This window comes from Papio anubis, chromosome 5 (assembly GCF_008728515.1).
Source record: "Papio anubis isolate 15944 chromosome 5, Panubis1.0, whole genome shotgun sequence".
In the NCBI taxonomy this organism is placed as follows: Eukaryota; Metazoa; Chordata; class Mammalia; order Primates; family Cercopithecidae; genus Papio; species Papio anubis.
Window position 1 is genome coordinate 172,403,727 of NC_044980.1, and position 14,317 is coordinate 172,418,043.

Here is a 14,317-nt window from a genome sequence, read left to right on the forward strand (position 1 = left end):
TACTTTGGTGGCATAAAGTAGAGTTTCTTCATTCCTAGCTGAGGAGGCTGTTGCCTGACCCCCTTGGCTGCCCACAAGGCCGACGCACCTGAGCCCCCACAGGGCCATGGGCACTGCCCGCTGAATTGAGGCACCCGTAAGGAGTCGCTTGGGCCACAGTGAACATTTGGCGACGCACTGACACTCAGGAGACCTTAGCTGGTCCTCAGCACCTCTCAGCTCCACTCCTATTACACTGGGAACTTCTCTGCTGCTCAGGCCAGAGTCGGGGTCCGTCCCTCAACCCAGTTAGGGGCCATCAGCGAAGGTGCCATGCGCTGTAAGAGGGCTGCCCCCGCTGGAGGCTGACCATGGCAGGGTCGGAACAGCACCCTGAGAGCCAGCTTGTTCTGGCCAGCAGTGCCCACTGGGCGACCTAGCAGCCTCCTGATATGGGGGCTGTGTCAGCTCTCCCTGCACTGGGTACCCCCAACGGAGGATATTGCTGAGTCATGACCAGGCCCAAGCCTGGGAGGGGCGAGGGGCTGGACAGTCCCCTGATCCCAAGTGCAGAGGCTGGAGCCCAGGCCTATGTGAGTGCCAGGGCCGGTTTCTTGGGGTCCTTGGTGCACTGGGGCAGTGAAGAGAGGGGTCAGCAATGAGGGGCCGGGAGACCTGGAGCGACGGGTAGCAGGGAAGGGGTGAGTAGTGAGGGGGCCTCTGCAGGGCGGCTCTCGCGCCACGACGGCCGTGGCGGAGGCTGGGAGGGCGCGACAGACTCCGCCCCCTCTCGAGGCGGGGCGGGGCCTCCGCGCTCCCTACAAAAGCCGCGCGCCGGCCGCGACCCGGACGGCCAGTTTTCCGCAGCTCGCCCTCGCTATGGCGTCGCTCACCGTGAAGGCCTACCTGCTGGGCAAGGAGGACGCGGCGCGCGAGATCCGCCGCTTCAGCTTCTGCTTCAGCCCCGAGCCGGAGGCGGAAGCCGAGGACGCGGCAGGTCCGGGGCCCTGCGAGCGGCTGCTGAGCCGGGTGGCCGCCCTGTTCCCCGCGCTGAGGCCCGGCGGCTTCCAGGCGCACTACCGCGGTGAGCGGGCCGGGCAGGGCGGGGGCGGTGACGCAGGCCGGGCTCGGCCTCCTGCCGCGGGTGGCTGCCCTCCCGCTTCTCGGCGACGCCTGGTGGGCCGTGAGGGGTCTGCTCTGGCTGCTCCCTGGATGGCGGTGGCCTGCATGGGTCCCAGTTCGGCCTTGGGTGCCAGCCTGGTGACGGGAGGGGTGACCAAGGCCGGGACCCGCTGTTCAGCGGTGGCCCCTTGGGGCGGTGGAGCCCTGCGGGCCGGGGGCTCGAGCCTGCGAGCGTCAGACCCCCCCACCCCCCGCGCCGTTGGGGATTTTGGCCAGGACGCGCCGGGGCGAACTCTCTGGCTCTCCGCGGGACGTGGGTGGTCAGGCGGGCACTCGGGTTACACTGACATCTTGCTGCGCCAGGTGGTGGGTTCAGATAATGGCCCGGAGGAGCCCGGGGAGCGCCGGCGGAGGGGAGGGAGTGACGCGGGTAAACAAGCGCGGGGGTGCGGGGGACTCGCGAGCGCCGCGACAGCGCCTGGGAGGAGGGCACTGATTCCGGGAGGAACGCTCCAGGCCAGGTCGAGTACAGAGGTTATCCCACTGGCAAGTGGAGAGAGGGACAAGACGAGAACGTTCTTCAGAAGTGTTGGTGTGGGCACAGAACCCCAGGAGCTGTTTCCTGCTGCGCTGGTGTGACCAGTGGCTGCTGGGGGTGGGGTTAGGGAGGTGGCCAAGGCCGGCCCCTGGGAGCGGGTAGTGCTAGGACCGCCCTCTGGAGTGCTGCCAGCCTGCCAGGCCCTCTCCTGTTCTTAAAAAAAAAAAATTGTGATATTGAGCTGTAACTGACATAAGGGTTCACCCATTTAGTGTACAAGTCAGTGGTTTTCACCATTTTCATAGGTTTGTGGACCATATTCAACCTGAGAGCTTTTCATCACCTTATAAACGCCATACGTACCTTTTATCACCCCCCATCCACATGCCCCCCCCAACCACTCACCTCCTTTCTGTATCTATTCCTCTTGCAATCCTGGGCATTTCATGTAAATAGAATCATACAATGGAGTCTTCTTTCACTTAGTGTAGTGTGTTCAATGTTGTGGCACACATCAGTACTTCGGTTTTTTTGGAGGAATAATATTCTGTTGTATGGATGGGCTGTGTTTTACCTGTTCATTAGTTGACAGACATTTGGGCTGTTTGCATATTTGGGTGCCACACCTGTTCACACAGTGGATGGTGTGGTTTGGTCTGCACGGCTGTGCTTTAAAGCCCTTTGAGCTCACATGTATCTGTCACAGCTGGAGACTACATACAAATACATGAATTTTAGCTTTGTTAGGGAAGGAAGTAGACAGATGCCCTCGGCTGCTTTACTCCCAAGCCACTAGAAGTCTAAGGCCTTTGTGGGGCTGGGCCCCTCAGAAGCAGGTCATAGGCAGGGATCTCCCACAGCTGAAGATGGACATGGGCCTGGTGGGATGTGGAATGAGGTGGCACGTTTCTGAAGAGGAAGCTGGCCCGAGTCTAAATAAGTGCAGCAGCTGAAGCTGCTGTTGCCCCTGTGGTCCAGGGCCCTCCACCCGCTGCGTGTGGCTGCGGTCCAGGGCCAGGTTGGAGCACTCACCTTCCAGGAGGTGCCAGAGCAAGGGGGCAGTCTTGCCTCTCACTCCTGCCCTCCGTGGCTCAAGTGGGTGTGCTCCAGTTTATAGCCCTGTGAGTGTCCCTTTCATACTGGTCTCAGCCCATTCCAGCAGCTTATGTCCAGCTGAGAACCTCTGGGTGCTCATGTGCTGTCTTTTAAACAATCTAGATGAGGACGGGGACTTGGTTGCCTTTTCCAGTGACGAGGAATTGACAATGGCCATGTCCTATGTGAAGGATGACATCTTCCGAATCTACATTAAAGGTAAGGGGCTGCTCTGGGGGCTGCCTGAAGCCAGCTCAGCGTGTACTCAGTTCCCTGCTGAGTGAAAAACAGGGCTTGATGTTCCACCAATGAAGGGGTCAGTAATTTGAGGGCTGTTTAAGACAGAGACGTAGGCCAGGTGTGGTGGCTCACGCCTGTAATCCCAGCACTTTGGGAGGCCGAGGCGGGCAGATCACCTGAGGTCAGGAGTTTAAGACCAGCCTGGCCAACATGGTGAAACCTTGTCTTTACTAAAAATACAAAAATTAGCTGGCTGTGGTGGCGTGTGCTTCTAGTCCCAGCTACTCAAGAGGCTGAGACCAGAATCGCTTAAACCTGGAGAGCAGAGGTTGCCGCGAGCCGAAATCACACGACTGCACTCCAGCCTAGGCGACAGCGTGAGACTCTGTGTCAAAAAAAAAAAGACATACTAAGTGCTGTGCCTGACCTGACCTGACCTGAGAAAGAGGAGTCTGTGTTCACCCTAGGGATGGGGTCTGCTGCCGCGGTGCTTGGGTGAAGAGCAAGGCCCAAGCCGTGCAGCCCGGGCTCCTTGCTGCTGCTCTGCTGCCTGGGCCACGGTTCCCAGGTAACAGACACAGGGACTGGGAACCTCCTAGCAGGTTCTTGGTTGCTCTGCGGCCCTCACCTAAGCAGCTGAATTCTGTGTGGACTCCATGCTGGGGAGCAGTTCCAGGGGCCTTGCTGGCAGTGACGGCCCCACAGTGATGATAGAGGGGGAGCACTTTAGGGGGCCGCACCCTAGCAGCTCTCTCTGCCCTTCCTGTAGAGAAAAAAGAGTGCCGGCGGGACCACCGCCCACCGTGTGCTCAGGAGGCGCCCCGCAACATGGTGCACCCCAATGTGATCTGTGATGGCTGCAACGGGCCCGTGGTAGGAACCCGCTACAAGTGCAGCGTCTGTCCAGACTACGACTTGTGTAGCGTCTGTGAGGGAAAGGGCTTGCACCAGGGACACACCAAGCTCGCGTTCCCCAGCCCCTTCGGGCACCTGTCTGAGGTGAGCAGGCCCTCTGGGCAGGCCTGGGGTGGGCTCAGGGTGGCAGGAACCTTGACCCGCTCACTGCCTGCCCCTCTGCTAATTCCTCCCCCAGGGCTTCTCGCACAGCCGCTGGCTCCGGAAGCTGAAACACGGGCACTTCGGGTGGCCAGGATGGGAAATGGGCCCACCAGGAAACTGGAGCCCACGTCCACCTCGTGCAGGGGATGCCCGCCCTGGTCCCACGGCGGAATCGGGTGAGGCTTGCGTTGGAACCGGCTTCTGAATGGTGACAGTAGTCAGGCAGCCTGTGCGCAGAGCCCTTGTGCGAAGCCTGTGTGCAAGGCAAGAATTCAGGATACCTCCCCACCTTCCTAGTGTCCTACAATTGCACAAGAACCTGCAAAGTGGGGAGTATTCTCTGCATTTCCCAAACAGGGAAACTGAGGTGTGAGTGCCTGAAGCCACAAATTCACCTGCATAGCCCTTCCCCCTCAGGAGGCTGCCCTGTCCAGGTGCCGTGAGGTGCAGGCAGGGAGGCGCTTCGAGCCCAGGGTTTCTGATGCACTTTGTTCTCTTTTGTGATGGTTGTCGAAGATGAGAGGCCAAGTTTCTCAAGTCCTTTTAAACACAGTTATAAGTTAAAGACTTACCCTTAGCTTTGTAGTCTAGATTTTTGGGTTCTGATTTTATTAATGTTACTGTGTCCTGTGAATCACCCCACCCTCTGGGACAAAGATGGGGATGTTTGCTTGACTTTGAGTAAATATTTACTCAAGGATGTGATCAATATTCACAGTGTACCGAGCCTGAGCCTGTGTGGGGTTGCTGAGCACCAGGGTCGTAGATGAGGGGGAACGGCGCGCGAGAGGGGAGAGGCTCTCGGTGCAGGGCCAGGGGGTGCAGAGTGGGAGGGAGGAGAGGGGGATGCTGAGTGGGCCCCTGGACAAGGCGTCTGAGTTAAAGGTCACCCAGGAACACAGACCTTGGCAAGAAGGTGACAGGTATCCAAGGCACTAAAAGATATCTTTATCTTATCTTTGTAAAAATCAAAGCCGTCGACCGGTTTTAACGCCAGCGTCGACGTCGCTTTTACCAAATCCCGACCCACAGGCAACCTGGCGGCCGAATTGCCGGGATGGCTCGCTTCTTCCCAGCACTGCCGAGGCGGCGGATCACGCGTCAGGAGATCGGACCATCCTGAGCACGTAGAAATTGGTTCTACTAAAAAAATACAAAACTAGCCGGGCTAGGTGGCGGGCTTCAGTCCCAGCTACTCGAGGCTGAGGCAGGAGAATGGCTGAACCTGGCATGGAGCTTGCAGTGAGTCAGATCACACTGCACTCCAGCCTGGTGATGAGCTTGTGACCTCGCCTCAAAAAAAAAAAAAAAAAAAAAAGAATTCCCTGACAGAATTCTCAGGCTTCCTACAAGGGAGTGAAGTAGAATCAGCATTTGGTTGGGACAGTCCCAGTGAGGCAGGGGGTCACCAGGGTCTGGCTGTGGGCTTGCCTGTCACCTCTGACTGGCCTCCCTTTGCAGAACAATAGTCTGCATTTCTTCCCCAAGCCAGGCCTTGGGATTTGGACTTTGAGGACCTGGGTAGTAGCTGAGATGCTATTCATCTTTTCCTTCTTTTTAGTTTACAACCCCAAACCTTCCGGGTGCTTCTGGGCGCCTGGGCCTGCATCAGAGCGGGAGAAGGTGGAGGCAGGTACCGGGTGACAGCCAGTTCTGGTGCTCTGTGTTGCACAGTGGGCCTCGCTGGGGTGGCAAACCCCAATGTGTACCCCCAGAGTGGTGCCACCTGACCCCAGGCATGAGACTCTGACACCCCTGGGCTTTAGAAAGGGCTTGTGGCCCGGCTAAGGGTCTGGGGTGGGTGCTGCAGGCTAGGCACGCCGCAGTGAGCAGAATCAGTGAATGAAGCCAACTCTAGTCTAAGATGACGGTGGATCCTGATGGCAGATGGACGCTGGGACACTGCATCTCTCTCTAGAAGAGTGGGAGTTTGTTTTTATGATTGCAGTGGCAGGCTGTGTCAGCCTGTCCAAAGGTTACTGTGTTCAGGGTCTGAGAGAATGCTGCCAGGAGGGGCATCCTAACCCTGCCTGCTGCCTCCTGTGGCTACAGGGCATGACTGCCATCTGCTCCAACTCTGCTCATTCCAGGTTTTTTTTTTTTTTTTTTTTTGAGAGATGGAGTCTTGTTTGTCAGGCTGGAGTGCAGTGGCCATCTCTGCTCACTGCAACCTCCACCTCCTGGGTTGCCGAGCCTCTGCTTCAGCTCTCCTGGGCAACTGGGATTACAGGTACTCACCTCACCACGCCTAGCTAATTTTTGTATTTTTTTTGGTAGAGACGGGTTTTCAGCCACATTGGCCAGGCTGGTCTTGACTCCTGACCTCGTGATCCACCTGCCTTGGCCTCCCAAAGGATTACAGGCATGGAGCTACTGCCTGGCCTTGCTCATTATTCCACTTTGAGGCAGCAGTGACATCTTGGCATTGGGCAAGGTACTCAAACAGCCCGCACATATGGCTTCTGTACTAGAGTTTAGAGGATGGGTCAGGAGAACAGGAAAGAAGAATGCTATTCTGGTTTTTTTTTTGTTTGTTTTTGAGATGGAGTTTGCCCTTGTAGCCCAGGCTGGAGGCGATGATGTGATCTTGGCTCACTGCAACCCTCCTGGGTTCAAGCGATTCTCCTGCCTCAGCCTCCAGAGTAGCTGGGATTACAGGTGCCCCACCACCGGCTACCTTTTGTATTTTTAGTAGAGACGGGGTGTCACTATGTTGGCTAGGCTGGTCTTGAACTCCTGACCTCGTGATCCACCCGGGCCCCGGCCTCTCAAAGTGCTGGGATTACCGTGTGAGCCACTGTGCCCAGCCTAGAATCAGTATTCTTAATGCCTCTAAGGAGGGTAGAACAGTGAGCACTGAGATCATGACTGAGAGACAGGCTGTGGCCTCAATCCTGCAACTCACTCTGGGCATAGTAAAGGTCTGAGAAATTGCAGGTGAATTTGAGGTACTAACAAGAGTCCTTTCACTCAAAGCTATTAGAACAAAGGAGACATCCTGGGAAGTCACAGAAGCAAGTGGTAAGGTCTGAAAGGAGACTTTAAGAGAGTGCAGATCCCCAGACCTTACCTTTTTTTTTACCTAATCTTTAATTTTTGAGACGGAGTCTCCCCCACGCCCAGGCTGGAGTGCAGTGGGCGCTGATCTCGCTCACTGCAAGCTCCCGGCCCCGGTTCACGCCATTCTCCTGCCTCAGCCTCCCCAAGTGGCTAGATCTCATGCCCCACCGCCACCTCGCCAGTTTTTTTTTTTTTTTTTTTTTTTGAGATCGAGTCTCACTCAGGTCACCCAGGCTGGAGTGCAGTGATGATCTCGCTCCACTGCAGCCCACCGGTTCACGCCATTCTCCCGCCAGCCTCCCAGTTGACTACAGGCGCCACACAAGGCCTCCGGGGTATTTTAGTAGAGACGGGTTTCACCATGTTAGCCAGGATAGTCTCGACCTCCTGACCTTGTGATCCACCACTGGCCTCCCAAAGTGCTGGGATTACAGGTTTGAGCCACATCACACCGGCCCCGGGCTAGTTTTTTTGTATTTTAGTAGAGACGGGGTTTCATCAGGTTAGCCAGGATGGTCTGGATCTCCTGACTGATCCGCCTGCCTGCCTCCCAAAGTGCTGGGATTACAGGCGGAGCCACCGCTACTGCCAGACTCACTCTTTTGATTGTGGTGGTGGGTGCGGGGGCCTGGGATCTGTCTGGGAGGCTGCCCAGGTGCTTGGGGTCACACTGTCTCAAGACCCACCTGTGCTGGTGCAGCATCTGAGAACTGAACTGAACGCCCCACTTGGCACAGACAGGAATCATCTTGCAAGTGCTCAGGTGTCTCTGAGCACTAAAAGCTAAAGGCTTAAAGTGGGTAGAATTGCTTTCTCCTAACCAGGGAGGAGCCTGCGGCTCTACAAACAAGGAAGATTTTAGTAAAATAGACTGAGAGGTTTCAGCTGAGGAGAGCCAGTCGCAGAGTGGCTTAGACTGTTACAAAGTTAGGGCTAGTTTCTTTCCTTTCTTTATGAAGAACTATAAGCCGCATGACTCAGGTTAACTGCCTAGAAGGGACTGTTCCCAGAGAAGGGCCCAAAGGGGAACGAGTCAACAGCCGCCTCCCAGTGGCAGTGTGTGTGGGGTAAGCGGCGGCTTTCATGTGAAGTGCCAAGGCCTTTTGGTGGGGCGGTGAGAACCCGCTGAGGGAGCCACCACTGAGACCCAGGCTACTCCTGGCTGGGAGGCTGCAGGCCCCGAGATGCATTGACATGAAGCCACAGGGCCCCTCCTGGCCACGGTATCTTTGATAAACACACCCACACGCAGAGGCTTTCAGGTTGCCTCAAGTCAAGCTTTACTAAATCCTGGACCACAGGCAACTCACGGCTGAATTCCCGGACAGAATTCTCAGGCTTTCTGCATGGAGTGAAGTAGAATCAGCATTTGGTTGGGACAGTCCCAGTGAGGCAGGGTCACCAGGGTCTGGCTGTAGGGCTTGCCTGTCACCTCTGACTGGCCTCCTTTGGGTGAACAATAGTCTGCATTTTCCCCTAAGCCAGGCCTTGGGATTTGGACTTTGAGGACCTGGGTAGTAGCTGAGATGCTATTCATCTTTTCCTTCTTTTAGTTTACAACCCCCAAACCTTTCCGGTGCTTCTGGGCGCTGGGCCTGCATCAGAGCGGGGAGAAGGTGGAGGCAGGTACTCTGGGTGACAGCCAGTTCTGGTGCCTCAGGTTGCACAGTGGGTCTGCTGGGGTGGGCAAACCCCAATGTGTACCCCCAGAGTGGTGCCACCTGACCCCAGGCATGAGCTCAGGCTCTGACACCCCTCCCCGCTGGGCTTTAGAAAGGGCTTGTGTCTGGCTAAGGGTCTGGGGTGGGTGCTGCAGGGTTAGGCACGCGGCAGTGAGAATCAGTGAATGAAGCCAACTTCTAGTTCAAGATGACGGTGGATCCGTGATGGCAGATGGATCGCTGGGACACTTGCATCTCTCTCTAGAAGAGTGAGCTTGTTTTTGCGACTGCAGTGGCAGGCTGTGTCAGCCTGTCCAAAGGTTGTGTTCAGGGTCTGAGAGAATGCTGCCAGGAGGGGCATCCGAACCCTGCCTGCTGCCTCCTATGGCTACAGGGCATGACTGCCATCTGCTCCAACTCTGCTCATTCCAGGTTTTTTTTTTTTTTTTTTTTTTTTTGAGATGGAGTCTTGCTCTGTCGCCGAGGCTGGAGTGCAGTGGCGCCATCTCTGCTCACTGCAACCTCCACCTCCTGGGTTCAAGCGATTCCCCTGCTTCAGCCTCCTGGGTAACTGGGATTACAGGTACCCACCACCACGCCCAGCTAATTTTTGTATTTTTTTTGGTAGAGACGGGGTTTCGCCACATTGGCCAGGCTGGTCTTGACTCCTGACCTCGTGATCCACCTGCCTTGGCCTCCCAAAGTGCTGGGATTACAGGCGTGAGCTACTGCGCCTGGCCTTGCTCATTCCACTTTGAGGCAGCAGTGACATCTTGGCATTGCTGCTGTACTAAACAGCCCAAACACATATGGCTTCTGTACTAGAGTTTAGAGGCGAAGTCAGAGAATAGGAAAGAAGAATCGCTATTCTGGTTTTTTTGTTTGTTTGTTTTTTGAGATGGAGTTTTGCCCTTGTAGCCCAGGCTGGAGTGCAATGATGTGATCTCGGCTCACTGCAACCTCCGCCTCCTGGGTTCAAGCGATTCTCCTGCCTCAGCCTCCAGAGTAGCTGGGATTACAGGTGCCCGCCACCACGCCGGGCTAATTTTTGTATTTTTAGTAGAGACGGGGTGTCACTATGTTGGCCAGGCTGGTCTTGAACTCCTGACCTCGTGATCCACCCGCCTCGGCCTCTCAAAGTGCTGGGATTACCGGTGTGAGCCACTGTGCCCAGCCTAGAATCAGTATTCTTAATGCCTTCGAAGGAGGGTAGAACAGTGGAGCACTGAGATCATGACTGAGAGACAGGCTGTGCCTCAATCCTGCAACTCACTCTGGGCATAGTAAAGGTCTGAGAAATTGCAGGTGAATTTGGAGGTACGAACAAGAGTCCTTCACTCAAAGAACAAAGGAGACATCCTGGGAAGTCACAGAAGCAAGTGTAGGTTCAGGTGGAGACTTTAAGAGAGTGCAGATCCCCAGACCTTACCTTTTTTTTTTTTTTTTTTTAATTTTAATTTTTATTTTTTGAGACGGAGTCTCCCTCTGTCGCCCAGGCTGGAGTGCAGTGGCGCGATCTCAGCTCACAGGAGGCTGCACAGCCGGGGACACTCTCTATGGAAAAACCAGAACCAGTGGGGCCTCTGATCCACTTCACCCTCTGAGCAATAGTCTGTAGTTTGTAGAAAACTATGGAGATGCTGTGGGAGAACATGGGGAAAGTTAGCAAATGAAAAGAGACGGCAGGTTGGGTGCGGTGGCTCATGTCGGTAATCCCAGCATGTTGGGAGGCTGAGGCGGGCGGATCACCTGAGGTCAGGAGTTCAAGACCAGCCTGGCCAACATGGTGAAACCCCGTCTCTACAGTAAAAATATAAAAATTAGCTGGGCATGGTAGCACGTGCCTGTAGTCCCAGCTACTCTGGAGGCTGAGGCAGGAGAATCACTTGTACCCGGTGGGTGGAGGTTGTAGTGAGCCAAGAGATTGCGCCACTGCACTCCAGCGTCAGAGCGAGACTCCGTCTAAAAAAAAAAAAAAAAAAAAAGAAGCCGTCATCAGTGGTAGGAAAACAAAAAGCTATCCAAGGAAATAGTCTGCCCCTTGACCCAGCAAAGAACATTTAGATAGAGGTACTAGCTGAAACACTGAATGTTCTTTTAACAAAAAACTGAGTCTTGGAAAGGGTAGTGGAAGGAGAGGCAGATACTGGTCTAGAGTAGGAAATGCACAGATGTGAACTCAATCATCAGGTGAGAGCAGCATGAGCTGAAAGGGTGCAGGGAGGCTTTGGGGAGTGGGATGGGAGCAGAGTGTGCACCACAGCCTTTGACAACTGGTGACTCTAAGCTGTGGGCATGGAGACTTTTGACACTATTTAATTTCAAAAATAGTGCAGGTGATTCTTTCCTCTGTCCTTGGTGAGTTACATGAGCCTGGAGGTGTGCAGGCTCCCTGCGCTGCCATGTCGGGCCCCACGCCTCGCCTGCATGGCCTGTCCACTCCGAGCAGAGCCCAGCATTTAGGTGCGTGTTATGTGTCATCACACAAAGCCTCTGTGCAAGTGTCATGAGGTACACAGCCTTCCATCACTGTGGCTGGAGGTGCCTGCCACATGCAGTATTGGCTCCCCCGTACTTAGGGCTTGGCCCTACCTGCTGTGTAGCCCATACCCTGCATGGTTAGAAAAAACAAGGTCTCTCTTGACTTTCTGGCTTAGAAGCTGACCTTAGATGCTAGCTGAGGTTAATGTTTTACTGAATTGGAAAAAGAGAAAGCTCCAGTATGACGGGCACACCGAGAATGTTTCCAGAAGCCACAGAGATTTGTAGCTGGGATATTGGGAGAAGCCTCAGACTCACACGTTTGCATCGTCTAGTCCCATACTAACTGTGTGATTCCGGGGTCAAGCTGGGTAGGAGAACCTAGCCCCTGCATCCACACACTGAGTGCCGCCATCCACACCCTCACCTGCTTGTGTGGACTGAACGTGAGATCTTCGTGAGTCTGTAGTCCCCACAGGCCACGCTCCTGCTCGCAGCTGCCTCCTTGGGGGAGCGTCACAGCTTTCTCTCTCCTCCTTGGCCTCTAGGCATTGAAGTGGATATTGACGTGGAGCACGGCGGGAAAAGAAGCCGCCTGACCCCTGCCTCTCCAGAGAGTTCCAGCACAGAGGAGAAGAACAGCTCACAGCCAAGCAGCTGCTGCTCTGACCCCAGCAAGCCGGGTGGGAATGTTGAGGGCGCCACGCAGTCTCTGGCAGAGCAGATGAGAAAGATCGCCTTGGAGTCCGAGGGGCGGCCTGAGGCAAGCCTGTGCCCTCCCACCACCTGGGACCTCGGGCAGCCGAGGGATTTGTAGCTGCACCTCCGCCTCATCCTCAGCACCTATGCAGCCACTTATGAAACCCGAGGGAGCTGCTGCTGCTGCAGTGATGTCTGTGCCATTAAAGTCACTCTGGGAACCTGCTAGAACTTTGTAGTTACTTGGTCTTTGTGAGTGGCTCACTGATCCCCGTAGCCCCCTGCAGCCTTAAACACATGTGTGCGTGCATGCTCCCCGACTGTTTGCCAGGAGTCGGTGCCATGGTCAGGCTTGGCCTGTTGCGCGTGTCTCTCGTGTGCTCATGGTGGGTTCTGTTCCAGGAACAGATGGAGTCTGATAACTGTTCAGGAGGAGACGATGACTGGACCCATTTGTCTTCAAAAGAAGTGGACCCGTCCACAGGTGAACTCCAGTCCCTACAGATGCCAGAATCCGAAGGGCCAAGCTCTCTGGACCCCTCCCAGGAGGGACCCACAGGGCTGAAGGAAGCTGCCTTGTACCCGCATCTCCCACCAGGCAAGTGAACCGAGAGTTCTGTGTTCAGTCCTACCTTTCCCTTCAGAGCATCCTGCCCCTCCTGATTCCAGCGACACAAACAGGATGGGACGTTCTCCACTGCAGGGCTTGTCTGTAGGTGTGGGAGGTTAGGAGTTGGTTTTGTCCTCTTACGTCTACCCTGAGCAGCAGTGAGTAAGCTCTGCTAATGCAGGAGTTCTAAAAATGTTTTTCTTTAAGCAAACTCCAGAGCCAGGAATATTAATTGTAGGAGTTTCTAAAACTTAACATGCAGACCAGGAATTAAGGTAGGTGTGACACAGGGGGCAGCACTGGGTGTGTCCCTACTACTCACACTGGGCTCAGACCTCTTCAGTGTCTCCTCAGGGAGTGCTGGTCTGAGTGGGGGTCATAGCCAAGATCCCTGGAGGAGCCAGGCAGAAGCCAGCGTTGAAGTGGATGGTGTGGAAGGCAGCGGTGGGGACAGCTGACAGAGACTCCTCATTGTCACTGCAGCCGTGTGTAAACCAAGGTCTGTGCACAACCTGCTGTGCGCTGCCAGTGTCTTCTCTGCCTTAGGGCAGGGGATGGCGAGCTATGGCCTGTGGGCCAAGAGTAGTTCTTGTATTTTTCAATGAAAAGATGTGACAGTTAGAGGAAATGCGTATTTCAGCGTCCAGCGATAGTTTTGTTTACATACCACCTGGCTGCCTTGTGTCACAGTGGCAGAGTTGAGCAGTGTGAAAAAGACTGGTTGGCCCTTTACAGGGAAAGCAGGTCCACTGTGGCCTGTGAGGGCCAGAGCTCTGGGCACTCGGATACTGGCAGGCCCTGGTCCCGCTGGCCAAGGCAGGAGGGTGTGTGTTTCGGGTCACTCACAGGGCTCAGCATCACTCCTCATGGCTTCCTTCCTGTTCTGGCAGAGGCTGACCCGCGGCTGATTGAGTCCCTCTCCCAGATGTTGTCCATGGGCTTCTCTGACGAAGGCGGCTGGCTCACCAGGCTCCTGCAGACCAAGAATTACGACATTGGGGCGGCTCTGGACACCATCCAGTATTCAAAGCACTCCCCGCCATTGTGACCGCTTTTGCCCACCTCTTCTGTGTCCCCCTCTTCTGTCTCGTAGCTGTTAAGCTAGTGTAGAATTGCAGGTCTCTGTACGGGCCAGTTTCTCTGCCGCCTTCCAGGATCAGGGGATCAGGGGTTAGGGTGGAAGAAGCCATTTAGGGCAGCAAAACAAGTGACATGAGGGGAGGGTCCCCGTGTGTGTGACGTCTGAGAAGCAAGACCGGTCTCCTGGTCTCCTGGGTGCTCTGGTTCCCTGCAGCGGGGCTGGGCCTGCGAGACCTGAGGCTCACCACAGCGCTCCTGGCCCCTCCTTGCAGGGGCCACATTAGCAGCCCAGACATAGCTTGCCTAATGGCCTTCCACTTTCTCTTTTTAAATGACTCGGAGGTCCCTGACATTTAGTTGATTTTCTGCTAGAGACCTGGTATGCTCTGATTTTAGATAAAGGAAGCCTAGGTGTTGTCGGCGGGTAAGCAGGGGAGGCGGCTGTCCTGGCACAGGCAGTGGGGAGGCCGGGGCAGCCAGTGTGGTGGGCTTCCTGCTGGGACTGAGAAGGCTCATGCAGGGCATCCGTAATGTTGGTTTCGCTGAGAGCCGCCTCCTGGTCTCTCCACCACTGTAGTTCTCTCATTGCCAAACCATCAGCTGCTTTTAAAATAAGATCTCTTTGTAGCCATCCTGTTACGTTTGTAAACAATCTAATTAAATGGCATCAGCACTTTAACCAATGACATTTGC

The 14,317-nt window shown here is 55.3% G+C and overlaps 1 protein-coding gene across 1 annotated transcript; it reads left to right on the forward strand.

Moving 5' to 3' along the window:
- Nucleotides 1–688: 688 nt before the first annotated feature.
- On the forward strand, nt 689–14,307 carry SQSTM1 (sequestosome 1). Its single transcript, XM_031666832.1, has 7 exons — nt 689–1,063; nt 2,858–2,953; nt 3,744–3,973; nt 4,068–4,220; nt 11,705–11,998; nt 12,337–12,532; nt 13,435–14,307. Exons 1-7 carry the CDS (start codon nt 859–861, stop codon nt 13,590–13,592), a joined length of 1,332 nt encoding a protein of 443 aa, XP_031522692.1. The 5' UTR covers nt 689–858; the 3' UTR covers nt 13,593–14,307.
- The last annotated feature ends 10 nt before the right edge of the window (nt 14,308–14,317 follow it).

Coding starts and splice junctions, on each gene's coding strand:
- SQSTM1 (XM_031666832.1), top strand. CDS start 859: ATGGCGTCGCTCACCGTGAAGGCCTACCTGCTGGGCAAGGAGGACGCG. Junction 3,974..4,067: donor CCTTCGGGCACCTGTCTGAG/GTGAGCAGGCCC, acceptor TTCCTCCCCCAG/GGCTTCTCGCACAGCCGCTG. Junction 4,221..11,704: donor CGGAATCGGGTGAGGCTTGC/GTTGGAACCGGC, acceptor GTGAGTCTGTAG/TCCCCACAGGCCACGCTCCT.